Source organism: Polypterus senegalus, chromosome 4 (genome assembly GCF_016835505.1).
Source record: "Polypterus senegalus isolate Bchr_013 chromosome 4, ASM1683550v1, whole genome shotgun sequence".
In the NCBI taxonomy this organism is placed as follows: Eukaryota; Metazoa; Chordata; class Cladistia; order Polypteriformes; family Polypteridae; genus Polypterus; species Polypterus senegalus.
The window spans coordinates 188,652,849-188,670,826 of NC_053157.1; the positions used below are offsets into that span (position 1 = coordinate 188,652,849).

General features: G+C 36.7%; 1 protein-coding gene across 2 annotated transcripts in view; it reads right to left on the minus strand.

Annotated features, from left to right (window-relative positions):
* polr1a (RNA polymerase I subunit A) overlaps positions 1–17,978 on the minus strand; it is a 105,201-nt gene that overhangs the window by 52,947 nt on the left and 34,276 nt on the right. For both annotated transcript variants that reach the window (XM_039751787.1, XM_039751786.1), the window contains exons 11-18: positions 16,621–16,743; positions 16,159–16,386; positions 12,031–12,285; positions 7,584–7,775; positions 5,877–6,026; positions 5,514–5,697; positions 3,109–3,191; positions 321–479 (exon numbers count right to left, since the gene is read on the minus strand). In XM_039751787.1, the coding sequence (XP_039607721.1) occupies positions 321–479; positions 3,109–3,191; positions 5,514–5,697; positions 5,877–6,026; positions 7,584–7,775; positions 12,031–12,285; positions 16,159–16,386; positions 16,621–16,743 (1,374 nt within the window). The remainder of the gene's footprint in view (positions 1–320; positions 480–3,108; positions 3,192–5,513; positions 5,698–5,876; positions 6,027–7,583; positions 7,776–12,030; positions 12,286–16,158; positions 16,387–16,620; positions 16,744–17,978) is intronic.

The window sequence follows — 17,978 nt, forward strand, 5'->3', positions numbered from 1 at the left end:
TAAAATATAAAAAGTAAAATAAAAATTTTAACCTCACAAACAGGAAAAAAGCTGATCTGTCAGAGGTCTCCTACTTTACATAACAGAATGGAAAAAAGAATTAAAGGGCAGAGATTGCTACTGAACTCGCAGCAGCTGTTAACCCTTCATAAAGCAACACCCCATCAAGAGACACACTTTTGGCTGTCAGAAAAAGGGGTAAGCAGAACTGTGTCTCGTAATGTGACATAAGCTTCAGCAACACCTATCTTACATACTTGATAGTTTTTGGATGGGCCCTTAAATTGTATTTTACAAAACTTTACCTAGAGCAGACTAACCTTATTGATGTTGTTGCTGACTTGGTTAACTTCTTCTTTGAATTTTAAGTCCACCATGTTGAAGTCTCGCTGGTCTTTACTAAGGTGGGCATCTTCCCATTTATCTCTTGCCTCAATTACAGAAGTACAGTCAGAGAGATTAAATGCTGCTCTAAGGGCCTAGAAAAATGAGAGGCAATTAAGATAATCAGTGCATTGTTTAATCCATCTGTTTTTTAGTTTTGTTGTTGATTGCATTATAAAGTTCACTATAATATATAACTGTGTAAAAATAGATTGATAGATGGGGAGGGGTGAGAGAGACAGAAAGATGCTTGATTGATCCCAAAAGGAAAATGCACTGCTACCGCAATTAAAATAAAACTTTGAATAGTCTCAAGTGTAAACAGTAACAAATTAATACACCCATAATCTATTTTAAAATAAGCATATTAAAATGGCAGGAAAGTATTAACGAGCCACAGGATACGATGATTTCAGCTAGTAAAGACCCTTGTAGTACACTCCAGAGGACCATTCTAAAATTAGCATTTTGCCAAAGTGTTCCACTACCATTGGCATGATACACCAAAGAAAAATACTTGTCACTCATAGTAGTAAGCCATAACTACAGTAATTTGGAGTCTTTCAATGGTAGTTTATAAAACAACACGAGTGAGTTGTCCTTTTGCATCTCAGATATGCACACATATAAGGCATACTTGGCACCTAATGTTTTAATCTGCTTTTCTTTAACATTTAATCTTAAATGTACACCTCTCTCAAAGAAAGCTCTGCAATGTCGTTATCATGTGAAAAGGCCTTTGAAGCCAATAAATACGCTATTACTGGTTAGAGGTGGGTCTTTTATCAATAGCTCGTTCTTCTTCCAACATGTTCCACTTTCATGCACAATATGACTTTCCAGAAATGGTTTATTTAAAATTATCCTGGCCAAAATACATGTGCTTAGAACACTGTGAGCATATGACTGGACACCTGACATGGATTATGTGACACAAGTAATGAGATTTCATTCATGGATGTTTTCATATAGTTTGTGGTTCCTCACTGTGGTTCCATTGTATAAAGGGAAATTTATCATCTCAGTGAAAACAAGAGGAGATTAAGTTTTTTTGGCCATCACTACAAACAACAGAGAGTAAATAACATTAATTTATTCATTCATCTTCCATTGCTTATCCAGACTGGGTTGCGGGAGACAACAGTCTTAGCAGCGAGGACTATATGTCAATTTCCACAGCTACACTTTCCAACTCATGTTTTGGAATCCCAGAGAGTTTCTAGGCTATTTAGCTGGGTCTTCCCCGGGGTCTATTCCAAGCTGGCCGTGCCTGTAAAATCTCCACTTGCCTAAGTCTCATCAATTGGTTCATCTCAATGCTGAGAATCAGCGGCTCTCCTAGTCTCTCCCATATGTCTGCTTCTCTCACCCTTTCTCTAAGGAGAGCCTAACCAACCTGAAGAGAAAGCTCATTTCAACCACTTTTAAACATAACCTCATCCTTTCAGTCATTATCCAAAGCTCATGACCATTGGAGAGGGTAGGGACATAGATTTGCTTTCTTGCTTAGCTCCTTCTTAATCACTAAAGAACAGTATAGAGACCACATGACTGTGCTTGCCATGCAAGTCATCTGCTGATCACATCACCCCTTTTCCCCTCCCTTGTGAACAAGATCCCAAAATAGTTCAACTCTTCCGCTTCAGGTAGTAAGTCGCCATACCACTTAGACAGTACAATCCACGTTTTTTCCTTATGAGAATCTTGGGTCTCAGATTTGGATGTGCTGATCCTCATCCCTGCCACTTAACACTTGGTCTCAATCTATCCCGATTATGGCTGGATTTCACACTTAAATGAAGCTAACATGGCCAGACTGTATAAAATGCAGTAATGCAATTCTAAAGCCACTGAACCAGAGACCTCCCTTTCTCAGCTGCGGTTTGATATCCTGCCCAAGAAAGTTACAAACAGGACAGGAGACAAAGCACAGCCCTGAGAATGGTGCTGATGCTTTTCTGAGTATGTGGGCTGAACAGTACCCAGTAACACAGTCAGACTCCTTAAATCCACAAACACATGTAGACCAATTGGCCTTACTCCCGTGAATCCTTTAGAATTCTCATGATGGCAGAAAGCTAGTCAACTGTACCACAGTTCAGACAAAACCCACATGGATCCTCCTGAATCTGAGTTTTCACGACTGGGCTGAGTCTCCTTTCCAGTACTGAGATTGTTAATCCCCTCCATATTTGCAATTCTTCAGGGGTGGATGAGATGCGCCCAGAAATACTGAAGGTTCTGGACACTGCGGGTTCGTGACCGACATGCCTTTTCAGTGTTGCATGGTTGTAAGGAGCAGTGCCCCTGGAGTGGCTGACTAGGGTGGTGGTCCCCTTTATTTAAAACAGATACAGTAGCATGTGCTCTAGCTATTGGGAAACACACTCCTCAGCCTCCCTGGGAAAGTTTATGCCACAGTAAGTAACAAATAAAAGAAAATATTTTTGGTTGGAGTAATCCTTAAAAAACACAAATAAAAATAAACTATTGACCTTAAAAAAAGCTTTTTGTCTCCAAATTTGACAGAAAATAAAAAAAAATCCTTCTTATACTATATCCTAATGTAACTGTTCTGCTGAAACATCCCAAATAAAAAGAAACAAGACATTACATTTTGTACATGTAATTTCATAATAATACAGGTGAAAAGCAGTGCACATCATGTAGCACACTTGTGTACTTGGATCACTTCATACAAAATTATAATCATCAGCATTTTACCCTGTTACCACATTTTGTAGAATCAGCAATGATCTTCTCTCTTTTTGAATTAGCTCTCTTTTTCACCAGAATGTCTTCGACACCTTCAGAATAAAAAGTATTAAAATACAGTTTTAACCAATAAATTTTTTTGCAAAAAAACAAGCATAATAGAAATAAGGACAAGTTTTAATTAGAGATTATATGAAAAAAGGAAATTGAGAAAGCATACTGGTGGTTAATCATCTGCAGATTAACATGTAACCTGTAAGTGTGATGCCTGGGTTACCCACAGCTGGCATACTAACCTTAAACCTGGACATAGATAGATATAAACTAAGGATGGACTGGGCAATGTGAACAAAAAAAGCAGGTACAAATTAGTGCTTTTTATTTCAAACCGGGTTCAAAATCAAATAAAATGTGATGCTTTTTTCCAAATTAGTAGTCCAATAAAACTTGTGCATTTGGGAGGATAAAAAAAACACACACACACACACACACACAACAATAAAGTTAAAATCCAAGTCTAAAACAATCAGACATTGGGTTCCTAATCTCCTACCAGTCCAGCGAGTTTTTCTCCACTTTCTATCCATCTCACCCTTCCCAGGTCTTTAATCCAGGCTCCATGGTCCTGCCACCAATCTGTGGTCCAACAGGACCCACGGGAACACTCTGTCGCACTCCACTCCTCTGAAATGCTCAGCGGATGTAACACATCCCTGGAGAGTCATTATTCTTATTCCTGCACGGGGCCATCTACCATTCACTGTGCTTGCTCATACTTGAGATTCTTTCTTACATTATCCTTGTCCTCCCCACCAATCTTTTTTTTATTGTACCATAATAAAGTTAGTAGGTACTGAAACATTCTGCAATAACTTCCATCGAACTCAAAAGTTGAATGTAAAATATATGTTGAGCAGCTTCACCAGTGGACATTTCCCAGTTTGCTGTGGAAGTTATTATAAAAATAAAATGGAATTTGCATTGGTATGCTGACTGCTGCAGAAAATGGTGTGAATTCCTATATGCCTCCTTCCCCATTATCTCATTAGTATTTCTATACGCTGATTTATTTTTTTAGGCCTACAATGAAATTTAATGATAGGAATGGGTAAAGGATTCCCTAAGGAATATTTATTTTTTACTTATTTATTAAATGAACAAAGTTATCCAGCACCAACTGGTAGTGTCTGAAAATATAACTGCCTTCTGACATTTAATAACTGGCTGAACCACATATGCACTCACTGGTCACTTTATTAGGTACACCTTGCTAGTACCAAGTTGGACCCCCTTTTGCCTTCAGAACTACCATAATTCTTTGTGGCACAGATTCAGCAAGGTGCTGGAAACAATCCTCAGGGATTCTGGCCCATGTTGACATGATAGCATCAATTAGTTGCTGTAGATTTGTCTGCTACACATCCATGATGTGAATCTCCCGTTCCACCACATCCAAAAGGTGCTCTATATGGATTGATATTTGGTGACTGTGGAGGCCATTTGAGTACAGTGAACCAAAAGTCATGTTCAAGAAACCAGTTTGAGATGATTTGAGCTTTGTGACATAGTGCATTATCCTGCGGGAGGTTGTCATCAGAAGATGGGTACATTGCATTCATAAAGGGATGGACAAGGTCAGCAACAATATTCAGCTAGGCTGAATCACTTAATCACTTATTCAGCTTAAATCACTTAATCCAGCTCATGGTTGATAGAGGCTGGAACCCATCTCCTGCAGCAGCGGGTCATAACAGATGTGGTACCAATTCATCACAAACCAAAACCCTCTTGCACTCATAAAGGGCTCAACTTAGACTTACTAACATATAAAAGGAAAACTAGAGTACCCAGAAATAAAAACCATACCTAACTATTTTCTAAGCCCTCTGATTAGGGGCTGGAGCCTATCCCAGCCAGCATAGGGCACCAGGCAGGAACAATTTCTGGACAAGGTGCCAGTACATTGCAGGGTAAAAACACACACAGGCGTGCAAGCACACTAGGGCCAATACAGCATCACTAATCTACCTAACCTGCATTTCTTTGCACTATGGGAGGAAACTGGGGCATCTGAAGGAAAAACCACACAGACTCGGAACATACAAACTTCACAAAGAAAAGACTTCTTACTGCAAGACAGCAATGCCACTAACATGTCACCATGCTGACCTTTGAATTAAAATTAATCAGGAATCTATTTGTAACTTCAAAACACAAATTCAAACATTAAATCTCTTCTATTGTTCATTATGCAAATCAGAGAGGATGCCTTCTTGCCTCTTCTCCAGTTCTTAAATTGTAAAGGAAATGTAACTGTGTAAAGTATGGCGATCAACATTGAAGGTGAAATACAAAAAATATTACATTTGAGCTCCGTTAAAAAAAAAAAAAAATCAAAGTTAAACATATCATACCCATTGTAAAACCTTTGTACAGTTGTAGGTATGCAGTGAAAAGACGAGCCAGACAGGTTAGAAGCTTGCCACTTGTTTCACCACCATACAGCTCATAACAGCAGTGAATAAGTCCATAAGGTGAGCTTCCATAGTGAGCCTTATCTAAAACACCACATAACAGCTCTCCTCCTCGAATTATCACCTAACATGGGGTTTAAAAAATAAAATAAAAACATGCTACCAATCAAGAAACTGCAATATTATATGTATGCTTATGATATATGTTGCTTAATGCTTAAAATTTCCTTTACAATAATACTAATTCCCAACAACAGATATGCATCACATGCATCCACAAAAAAGAAATAAAAATGATTTTACCTTTGTCTCACTCATGAATTCAGAGTCATAGTCAATAACAGGGCGAGACTGGTCCCTGACCCAGGCCTTCAAGGGAATTTTTGCTTTTCCAGAGAGATTGAGTGCAATATGGTTTTCAGGAATTACATTTATAAGGAGAGTGGAAACAACCTGCAAAATGTTACTGCAGATGAGCAACAAAAGCAGTTACTGCAAACCTAAAAAACTGTAACCAATTATTTCCTACTTTCAGAAAATATCATCCAAGAGATCTTGCCAACAATATAGCCTATCCACTTTGATAGTACCGCAGTAAAGCTAAAATTTATCATAGCAATTGGAAAAATATCATCTTTGGAGCATGAAGGACAAAGCGCATCTTTTGGGAGAGGATTCTTTAATCATCAAAGTTGCCTTTCACAGACCAAGTAGCAGACTGCTTGGCAACGATTCCAGGAGTTGCAATGGAACAGTATACTTGTAACATGAAACAACAGGGTTAGAACCAAAATGTCTAACATTTAAAAATGCTTTAACAATATTTTTCCATTAAGGTTTGCATTGACCAATCCTAAATTCTATATCCTGTAACACAACTCCAGAAAATAATGTGTTTATTTTGAATATTTAAGCAAGTCATTAGATTAGAAGTTGAGAGTGATTAAAATAGGACTGTAAATTACTGTTGTTCCACCTAGAGTATTGTACTGATGCTGCCCGCATTTCTTTCATGCCTTATTTTATTCCAAGCGAAATTATTGCTAAAGATGGTGTGGTAAATACTGTAAAATGTACAGATGTTATTTCTATAGTTTCAAATCTTCAAAATACATAATAGTTAAATGCAGTCATTGATCTGTGGACAATGATCTAGCTTTGGTCTATCAATTATGTGTTTTCTGATATATGCTATTAAGACAGATGTACAACACTGAGGTATTTCCTTAAAATACTGAATTTTACCAATTATCATTTGTAGGGTCAATGCATTACTCATTAAATTTGCAAAATTTACAAAAATAACAAGCTACACAAGCACACCTTACTAAAAATAATTGAAACTGGTTTTAGCATTATTAACAGCTTATTAAATTGCTTCATAATCTAAGGATTCTGGCCTTAGTCTAGAGCCAAGCCACATGAAGGGGGTTGAATACAGAGTTTGGCGATGGTGTGGCTTGTTGGGTTGCTTTGGTATTCCAAGTCATTCGTCTCCCTTCCCAGGCAATAGGTGTGAGAGATCAGGAGAGAAATGATCACTTTTGGGCTCTTAAGATTCCAGACCTCTGGGTCTAGCACCTGATGATACAGCCTCAACATGTATAGTTACATGTTTTAAGCCCAAGCCCTTGCTCACTAGTCTAAAAACCTGCTTCAGCTTCCAAAGAAACCCCTCAACACCTGAAACTCTGAAATCAGAGAAACTTTGGTTTGGGTAAAATTAATTTGTTAATTTAAAAAAGTTTATATTTTGTAAATTAAATCACAGAGAAAAAAATTATACTATAATCTTTAAAATACAGTAGGATAACTTGTCCTCTTCATTATTCATTGCACACACACAAATATGTGAAATACCATGTGAATGCACCATGAAACACCATGTGCATCTTTATATGCCTTATGTGAGGAGCTGAAATATGCCATAATTGCAACTACTCGACAACCTAAATTAATAAAACTACAAATTTTTGTTACTGACAAAGAACTTCAAATCTACTTACATACCTGTTTACCTGTCCACATGGGAAAGGGTTTCATAATAGCAGGTGGGAATGTCTTTACTCTCCCCCTTTTGTCAATTAGTCCTCTGTATACCAGTTCCATGTACTGATCTCTAGTGAAGAAGCATCCTCGAATTGTCATGCTGGTCCCTGAAATCATGTGATCCTGAATCAAGCCTGCTAAAGGTGTACCGTCCTGCAAAATATAGATTTACAACCGAAATAAAGTTTACATACGGAAAACAGACACTGACCAGCTTCATAACACAAGTACAATACAGATACTGTACCTGTCAACTTATAACCACATTTGGTTGAGATGGACTGGTCTTAAGTCAATCTGGATTTAAGATGGATGGGTACACATATTTAAACCTTACTATATGTATATTACTAGCAGTCCCTTAAATCACATTGTGTGTTTTATATCCCTTTTTTATCATAATTCTCAGCACATTGTATATATATTCTAATTTTTTTTGTAAATTATTTCTTTATTGTATTGCTTTGCTATTACTATTGCATGGGTTCCAAACTTTGAACAGCTTCACAAATCCTTTCTTTGTCTGTATTATGTTAAATCATCAGTGTTCACCTCTCCCAGTTTTCATTACCTAAACTGTGAGAGGAAGAAATGTCCCAGGAGAGTTTGGCCACCTATATGTTTTCTGCTTTAGCGTTTCAGCCTGTTAACAATAAACATTAACAGATGAAGGAGTTCAGTGTGGTTTCATTACACCTTCATGGCAGTTTGGACGAAGCAACACACTGTGAATCACAAAGCAGAAGCTTCAGGGGTTAACCAGATTCAAAGCCAGATCGCAACAGTAAAGTGCTTGCAGCGAACACCAGTTACAATGGGATAACTTAAACGCATTCACCTTCTTTCCTTCCACATTCCTTGCTTTTTTCCTATAATTGTAAAACAAATTTTATTGAACATAATCACAGCCAATGCAAGTAATAAACCAAGTTCGAGGTGAATGAGTTATGGCATACAGAGTTAGCGTGGAGAAAACTGTATTTGTCTTTGAGATGCCGTGGCAGTCGTAAGTTGAATGGTCATAAGACGCATAGGTCGTAAGTCAACGACTATCTGAATATATCACAGTAAGCAAAGTTGTATTTACTTTTGATATCTCCTGATGCTGACAATATGTCATCTGCCTATTTCCAAACTGAGCTTTTCCCCCCATGGAATTCTTATTTTGTTAATTTTTTAAAAATGCTATTGAAGTTGCTACTTGAACTGTTATCATAATAATACTCTTAACACTGAACATCTGTTACAGCCACATCTCAGTCAATTTTCTTAATAAGCAGCAAGGTGCCAACTGTAAGCCTAAACTGGGAGGATGTAATTTAACAATACATGTAGGAATAAACTGATTTTGGCAACATAAGAGTGCTTAATGACATACTTTGAATATCCTGCAATATCTGAAGTTAAATACACTCAGTCCGCATATACATAGGCAGAACATGACGCCTGAGCTTATGATGCTATGTAATAATGCTATTACTAATAATAATACATTTCATTTATACAGCAGCATTCCAATGTTCAAATTGCTTCATGAATAGTCAAAGAAACAATACAGAAATAAAAGCAAAGATGTCATTAATAATACAGGATACAACCTACAAATCAAACTTTAAGAAATATTTGAAAATCAAAGTTCTGATTTAGATTAAGATAGATCTGTACTGAACAGCAAACATTTTATTTTTATTTCCTGCTTCTAACAAACCCAGCATGGCCTCCACTGCGCTGCAAAGTAAACACATCAGACAGAGTTGTCTAAGTTAGAGATGCAAGTTTGTGTTCATGCCCCAGATATCCCACCCTACGTTTTTGCATGGCATTAAGGTTTCAGTCTGCAATGAATCGGATAGTTCTAGCGCATAACCTCTGATGAGCTGTATGTTAAACATGGTAATGCTAGACAAAGAAAGTTTGCTGCCCACCGATCCAATGCCAGAGTTTATTTCAATAGAATAAATTTGGTACTTTACTCTTATTAAAATAAATTGAGTGGGATGGTGTACTTCAGAATTAAAAGTACTGACAAGCTCCCAAAGTACAGCACCATTGATTCCTTATTAAAAACTCTACAATGCTGTGGCATTCTAAATATATTAAGATCGCTGCAGTACATCCATTTTCTATCGCTCTAGCTCTATGACACCACAACATCTACGTGGAAACAACAGCATAAGTAACCTGAAACTAAACATATACAGTATGTGTAACATGTACTACAGTTTTCATTTCATATGTTGGTAATTCTAACTTGAACCATTTGCGAGTGCAAAAGGGTTTTAGGATTCTGCTTAATCTGTCACTGCAAAGATACCATAAGTAATATATGTACAAAATAAGGCTAAATTGCTGAAATTCCAACCTTCTTTGCCATATAAAGATAACATTTTTTCCAGTCTAAATGCTGACTGAATATGAAGCGGGGATGGGGGTTGGTTATTCAATCTATAAAAGTCCACCCAGGCTCTAATTTTCAAACTGTTTAGTTTTATCTTCCAAGGTATATGTGTGAAATGTTTGAATTTAAGTGCCTTTTTATTGTTGTTTAGTGAAAAGTGCAACCAAAGACTAGTGTGGCGAAAACTAAAACTAAAAAAAATATTGTTTTTCTTTTCTTGTTTTCATTTAGTTCTATTTCTCAGAATTTTTTAAATTTGTATTTTAGTTAATGACCTGATTATTTTTTCCATTAACTACATACTTCGTTTTATTTTTAATTAATGAATATAACACTGACCATATACACATGCGCTACTGTTTAGGATATTTGTGTTTATATGACAATGAGATCCGCACAGAAAATCCACAAAAGATTGCACATACAGGCAGTCTAAATGCCTTTGAAACAGTGATTTTCTATATCAAACAGCAGGAAGACACCACACCTGATTACACTTTGATGCTAAGGCGACTGCAGAACATTGTGACAAAGAAGCGAAGAATGTTAAACTCACTAAGGTATGAAAAGAGGTTTAAAAGTGATACTGTATAAAATAAACTGGAAAAATCAAACAGACAGACAGACACTTTACTAATTCCAAGGGGAAATTCACATATTCCAGCAGCAGCATACTGATAAAAAGTAGTATACGTAATATTTCATCCAGAATGACCACGCCCATCTGCTATATCTAAGTTTTCAGTTGTCCTAGGTAGCATTGGTCCATATTACCTCGGATAATTGTTGTTCTACTGTATTAAAACAATAGCATACTGCTTAAAATTCTTAATACTCTCCACATTTCAATTTCCCTGTTATTGGTGCCCTTTTCTTGGCTGCCAATAATGTTAACTACTTACTTCTTATGCTACATTACCTTTCATCTGTTTTTCATACCTTTAAATATCTTGTTTACTTATCTCATGCATGGAATTATTTAGACCTTGCAAGTGTACTACCTGTAGGCTTTTAGTTCTACTTCTCTGGAAGAAAACATTTTATGTCTTCTTGACACACATTAACACCTCTCCCTTTTACCAATGATGTTTTTTTTGTATTTCACTGGTTTCAATTAATAAATTAATATAATTGAACAGGTAAGCACTCTTGGTCCAAGTCTGATAAAAAACATTTCTCGCCACTAAACACTACATTATGTGATAATTTTCACTCACTTTAAATTACCATAATTAAACGGTCACATGATGAGAAACTGAAAACTATTATTCTAAATATCTGAATAAATATGGGTGATGAAGATAAATCTAAATGATAATTTACCCAATATTTGGAGAATAGCTTCCACTGCAGACAGTAAAAGTATTGGATCACATTTTATTTATAATATGACACGACCATAATGCATATCAGTCATAAGAGTCACAGATTTATTCCACTGTTTATCTGTCTGTATCTCAGTATCTGAATCCTTGAGCAATGATTTAGTAAAGCAGTAAGACAGGTTTAACAATATTGGTACAAGAATCAGGCATATGCCCTTCATCCCTCCAGATTCACATTTAATTTAAAAACCATCCTAGTTTGAACTGTACCTCTGTTGAATTGGAGCTTGAGTTTATAAAATTTTAAGTTGTCTGAAGTTGATTTAATTGACAGCATACTTTTAGGACACATTGTTTTCTTGAATAGGTCATGCATATGTGTACCTGTAGAATCTGTGGGGATGGGGTGAGGGGGTGGTGGTGGTGGCAACTGGGAAATGTTACAAATTACTGACTGCTTAAAAAACAAAAAAGTCACAAAATAAAGAAACACATTTAGAGAGAAATGCACTGACCTGTCCATTACAACAAAGCAACCATCACAATTAAGGAAGGAGAAAACAAAAAATGTCAACATTTGGTCAAATAATGCACTCATATAATTTAATTTTACCCATTTACTTAATTCTGCATATTATTTACATTGTTCCAGTGTACAAAAATCATATATATTTAATTTAGTTACCTTGGGTACCAAATATTGCTCATCAGTACTTGCCAACATATAGGCTTCCGCTCTTCCGAGTTCATTTTGAGGGAAATGTGCATTCATTTCATCCCCATCAAAATCTGCATTGTAAGCTTTGCAGTTGGCATAATGCAATCTCAACACTTTTTCCCCTGGCAGGATACGGGCACGGTGAGCTTGAATAGAAGGCCTATGCAAAGTTGGTTGTCGATTCAGCAACAAAACATCTCCATTTTTAATGTGCCGGTTCACCTATTTAGATGGGGGAAAAAATAAATAAATCTGTCTATCAGTTAACATTAAAGGACTATGGACATTTAGACGAACCAAAAATATATTTTTCCCTTGCAAAAAGGTATTTTTCCAGGATCTGTTATCCAAGTAAAACTTGCAAATGGGTTTTCCAAAAAAATAAGAACCCAGCACATTGTTTTTACTCCAAGCAAAACCTGGCAAAAACACTTTCACTTAGCTTCATGCTTTTACACAGAATAAATGTAACAAAAAGTGTTATTATTAGAGAAGTACTGCATGGACAGATTGATAAAATTTGGCAAAACAAGCAGCCCTTAGGAATGGGCAGTATGGCTAAAAATCCATACTGTTAAGATACCAGTAAAATTTATTACATATTTTTCAGACTGCACCATGTTTTTGAAAATATAAACAACTTATTACTAAATAGTTGCTGTGCCTCTTATCCTAAAAGCTTGTTAATGCTCTACTACCTAAACAAAATAGATAGCAAGTATTCAACTCCCTTGGATAAAGCTATAGATTTTCAGACATTTGCTTGCTCATTCACTTGCACACTTTGCACCCAGCCATCGCTAAGCAAACAGAGCACAGGACATGACTTCCTAATGTCCTACCTTTCCGTTTGCTTATGGGAAAGGCACTTAAAGAAGTGGGATTACTTAGTCTACACAGGTAACATACAAGGTCATACACAAATCAATTACCTTTAAGGCACACAACAACATAATCACATTTTCCAATCCTAGGGCCACTGATGCAGAACCCATTGAACAGGGGATCTAAATAAATACAGTTATCAAATTTGACCACTGTGTAAATTTAAGACATTCAGACTTGTGGTCTGTAGCCACCCTTAAAACTTTGATATTATTTATTTCAGATTTGCATGCCCTGCAACTCACTTGTTTTAAGACAGAAAGCACTCCACAGTAATAGCAATGAGAAACTGATGGATGGACAGGCATGATAAAGGTATTTTCAGAATTAGGTTGTCAGAGGTTTTACCTTTATGGTAAGACAAATGGTCAAAAAGCAAAGTCAAACCCATGAGTAATCTAAAAAATATTTTCATTATGTTTCTCACAGAACTAGCACCAGGAGCGGGAGATACTTAAGTAGTACTCACTGAAAAGTCGATGATGGCTCTATGATGAGATCTACATGGCAATACAGGGCAGTTCCTAAATAATCCTCAAATGACTAGAATCAACTTCTTTGGTTGAGGTCAATATAATGGTTGTGAAGCCTCACGGTAGAAGTCTATGAAGATGGATATGACGAGAAATGCTCCAAGCATTACATATTCTTTGAGCGATTTGGTTCATGTGGTTTTACTGTTTTGCATATAAGATAGGGAGAGAGACTCTGAAAAATTCACATTTTCTAAAAAAAGAATATTTTTTCCATCTAACAAAAGATTACATTTTTCAGATTCCTCTGAAAATTTGTATCTGGAAAGAAGACTTATGCTATACTGTTGCATTCATGTGTTATGGTGACTTTCTGATTCGCCACCTGTACTGATACTAGAAATGGCCAAAGTGGTGTAAAGTCCTCCAAAATGCTGGCCAGAATCTCAACCAGTCTGCCCAGAGTGGGTACACACAAAGGCAGTCTTAGACCCACTAAGACCTGCTAGCTTCGACCTATGCCAGGGTCAAAGTGCACTTTTAAATGCTGCAAATATACCAAAAATCCCCATTAGGAAATGACTTAAACCCTTTCTTTGAGATTAAAAACAGGAACAATGAATGTTATAAATGATTTTCAAAATGCTCTGGTTATAGTAACAAAAGAAAGCTCAAAGAGCAGAATGGCACAAAAAGAGTTTAAAAAGAGCAATCCAGCAACAGAAATCCAATACATAATCAAAAAAGAGTGATGAAAAAACAGAGCAACAAGCACAAAAATTCAGAAATCCAATAATAACAATAAAAAAGTACAAGAGAACTTGCCAACACCCAGCGCACATAACTTCTTGCATATATTGCATTTAACTGCCTGCCTCCTTAGCCTTTATAGGGCAGGGGGGAGTACCTAAAGGGAGATGGACAGGAAACCCCAGCTCTGTTGAAACCACCCACAAAATGCAATGAGCAAACTCTAACACACAGAAACTAAATAAATAAAACTGACAAAATTACATAATTGTATAAAGAATAATCATAATTAACAATATTAACCTAAATGATAATAAAGAATCAAAAATGAAAGAAAAGGAATTTAAAAATAATCGGGCTCAAACATAACACCGCTTGTGATGCATCATCTTGCTGCCTCATTTTATTCATTTGAACATTTTGAGAGAAACAGAAGTTTGCTGTTACTGCCTATTTCACACTAAGGTTAATTACCACAAATTTGTTTAACTCTTTCAGGGCTGATGTCGACTTTTGTCAAAAAAGAGGAGTTGATGATGGTCATCAACTGTAAACTGACAAAACCAACTGTTATGTTTTAGTTAGACTCTTGTTGCTAGAAGGAAAGTTAGCTTAATTGGTTTAAACAGAGATTTTGTAAGCTTGTGTGAGTAGTAAGGTGCAAACAAGAGCAAAAATGGCACTGACATAATGGCGAGAGATCAAAGCAAATGCGTAAAGCAAAATACTCCATGGACAAAGTTTTGCCTATTATCTCTAAACTGGACTATGACTTGTCGGACTCTGATTTTGATGCAAGAGATTGAAAATGAATGCGAGGTTCCAGCTTAAGCTGACTGGTCCCCAGCTAATCATGGTGCCGAACAGGTTCATGTAGCTGACACGCCTACGTCAATGTTCGTCAGGAGGACTGCCACTTGATAATGATAAGAGGTAGAAACCAAACTGCAATGCACTGCGACTGTGACCGCTGCAGAGGCTGCCGTCCCGGCCAAGCGAAGACAGCCTGGCAGCAAGCCTGCCGCATATTCTTGGCAAATTGGCAGCCGCATAATGCAGCAGCAGATGTTTTATGATGATTTCTCTGTGAAATCATTGCTTTTCAGAAACTATGTTTTTTGGAAAAAATATTCAGCCCTCAAAGAGTTAAGTATATCTCTTATAATGACCACAGAAATGACAGTAGGATCTAACCAGGTTATTATTTATTTTATTTGCATAAAGAATTGAGATCAGAGGTCAGCATTACATCACAACATGGCTCATTCAGGTAATAAAGTTATCTTGGGGCTACCAGCTGAGAGGGAGTTCACTTAAAATTCCCCAATGGGAAGCTCATGTTTCCCTTCTGTTCCTTGGCTATCCTTGGATAGATAAACCAAAGGAGTATTCTAAATGTGTAGATTTTTATCATACCTGAAGAAGCTTACAAAAGGATGCTGTAGGTTATCTTATAGGTTGTGTTACAAGGGTATATGGCAATGGATACATGGTATTTAGTCCTCGTAAATGCACAGAAACATCAATCAATCTGTATTCTTGACATTAAATCATTTTTTTCTTAAGTGACTACAATTGCTCAAGAAAGATATATCTAAAGGGTGTGTCTAAATGCAGCTAAGCTTTAGAAAAAAATCTAATTTGGGAAGATCAGGTCTTCTCTAACGTGAAAGCTTTTACTTTAGGCCTCAACTGTATGATATTGGATACACACAGTACACAACTTCAATGTTAACTTCTTAGGCAAAGAATCCAAGGTAACAGTTGTCACTTAAAAGGCACAGGTATAGTAAGAGTTTTGAAGGAAGAGGGTCTGTAGAGGCTGACCAATAAATCAGTGTCTAAAAGGCAGTACAGTCAGCATTAAATAAAACTGTGATGCTGAAATGTGAGTGAAGTGAAACCCAGTGAAACTGAAGACAAATTTGCTTAAAGTTTAATTTTTCTGAAAAACAAACTGCAAGAAATTAAAGCAATTTGGACTTACAACTTTCATTGCCATTTTGTGCTGCCCAATGGAAGGAGTGAGCAGCTGTCTAGCAATGGCTTCTCTCTGTTCCACACTGGAATTACTAAGCACTGTGCGAGATCCATCCTCATTAATTATCATAGAAGCACCTGGGTGGATGTTAGGACCATTAATCACAGCTTGTCGGAGCTCCTGCACATTCCAAGGTGTAACTGGCTGAGGATATGTCAGTTTTGTGGCAAATACCTGCAAGAATAAACAATATTTAAAGCATGAATCCACTTGTGGGTAGGGGGACTACATTCTTTATACCAAAATTTTAAAAGCCGACATTCCAAATTTGCTTTAACAATGGAGCTTCTGATAATCAGCAAACATACATTTTATGCAAATGACTCTGAAAAAATAATGAAAATGAAGTTAACATACTGATTTGAGCAACTATTTAAATCAAAAATTATTTTTTGATTATGTTCTTACCATTGGTATGCCAATTTCATTTGTTCCTATGTACATATCTGGACATATTACAGAACGAGCAGCATAATCAACTCTCTTTCCCATCATATGCTTTCGAAAAAGACCTTCTTTCTTCTCTAATACCTGTAACAGAAAACAAAGTGTACAACAGGTCAAGACTACTAGAACAGCTATATACGGATATGATAAATCAAGCCAATTTTCATATTCAATCTAAGAATTCTGCTCTAACAACGTAATGTACCAAACACCATGTACAACCAAACTGTACTAGTTTACTATGGACTTGGTTTCAAATAATACACTGTTACATGTAAAGCTGAAAACAATGTCTGAATATAATGGATATGGTACGGTGCTAAGGTGCCCTGCAACCATCAATTAATTAAAAAAATAAAACAAAAAAAACAACAAAGAACACACCGCCTGTCTTCTCTCGAAGGAAGGCTATCTGTTCTTTTAATCTGAGAAGGGAGCTAAAGCAGAATGGCTTGTGTGCTTAACTGACAGCCCCCATTTGAATAAATGCTTGGACAGTGTTCCTGTCTTCACAACAATACAGCAGATTTTTTGGAAACTTGGACTCCCCATATGCAGTAAAATGTTTACTCATAAGTTTACATACTCTGGCAGAATTTGTAAGAGGTGTACCATATTTTAAAGAAAAGATTACAGATGAGGCAAAAGACATTTCATTTGCTTTTAGTGGAATCCAAGTTAAACTATAAGGCATCACAGAATAGCATACCATTAAATGAAACATAATAAAGAAAATAATGAGACGCTCCCCGTTGAAAAGTTTGCATACTCTTAGTTTTCTACTGTTTGTCCCCTTAGCATCAATGAGGGCATGTAGTCTTTTCTGATAGTTTTAGATGAGGCCCTTGATTTTGTCAGATGGAAGACCTGCCCATTAATCTTGGCAAAAAGAATAAAAATACTTCGGTTGCCTTACATGAACTGCACGTTTGAGATCTCTCCAAAGTGCATCAATGAAATGCAGGTCAGGAGATTGTGATGGCCACTCCAACACCTTCACTTTTCTCTGCTGTAGCCACTGAAGGGTCAACTTGGCCTTGTGTTTTGGATAATTGTCATGCTGACAGATCCAAGTGTGTCCGATGCCCAGCTTCCAGACTAATGAATGCAAGTTGTCATACAATATTTTCCATTAACATGCTCCATTTATCTTGTCATCAATTTTTACTATGTTACCTGTGCTGCTGTAGCTCACACCCTGGAACATTAGATATCCACCTCCATGCTTCACAGTAGGGATAGTATACTTTTTGTCAGGGACCTCATTGCAGCCTCTTCAAAAACAGTGTTTAAGGTTGTGACCACAAAGTTCTATTTTG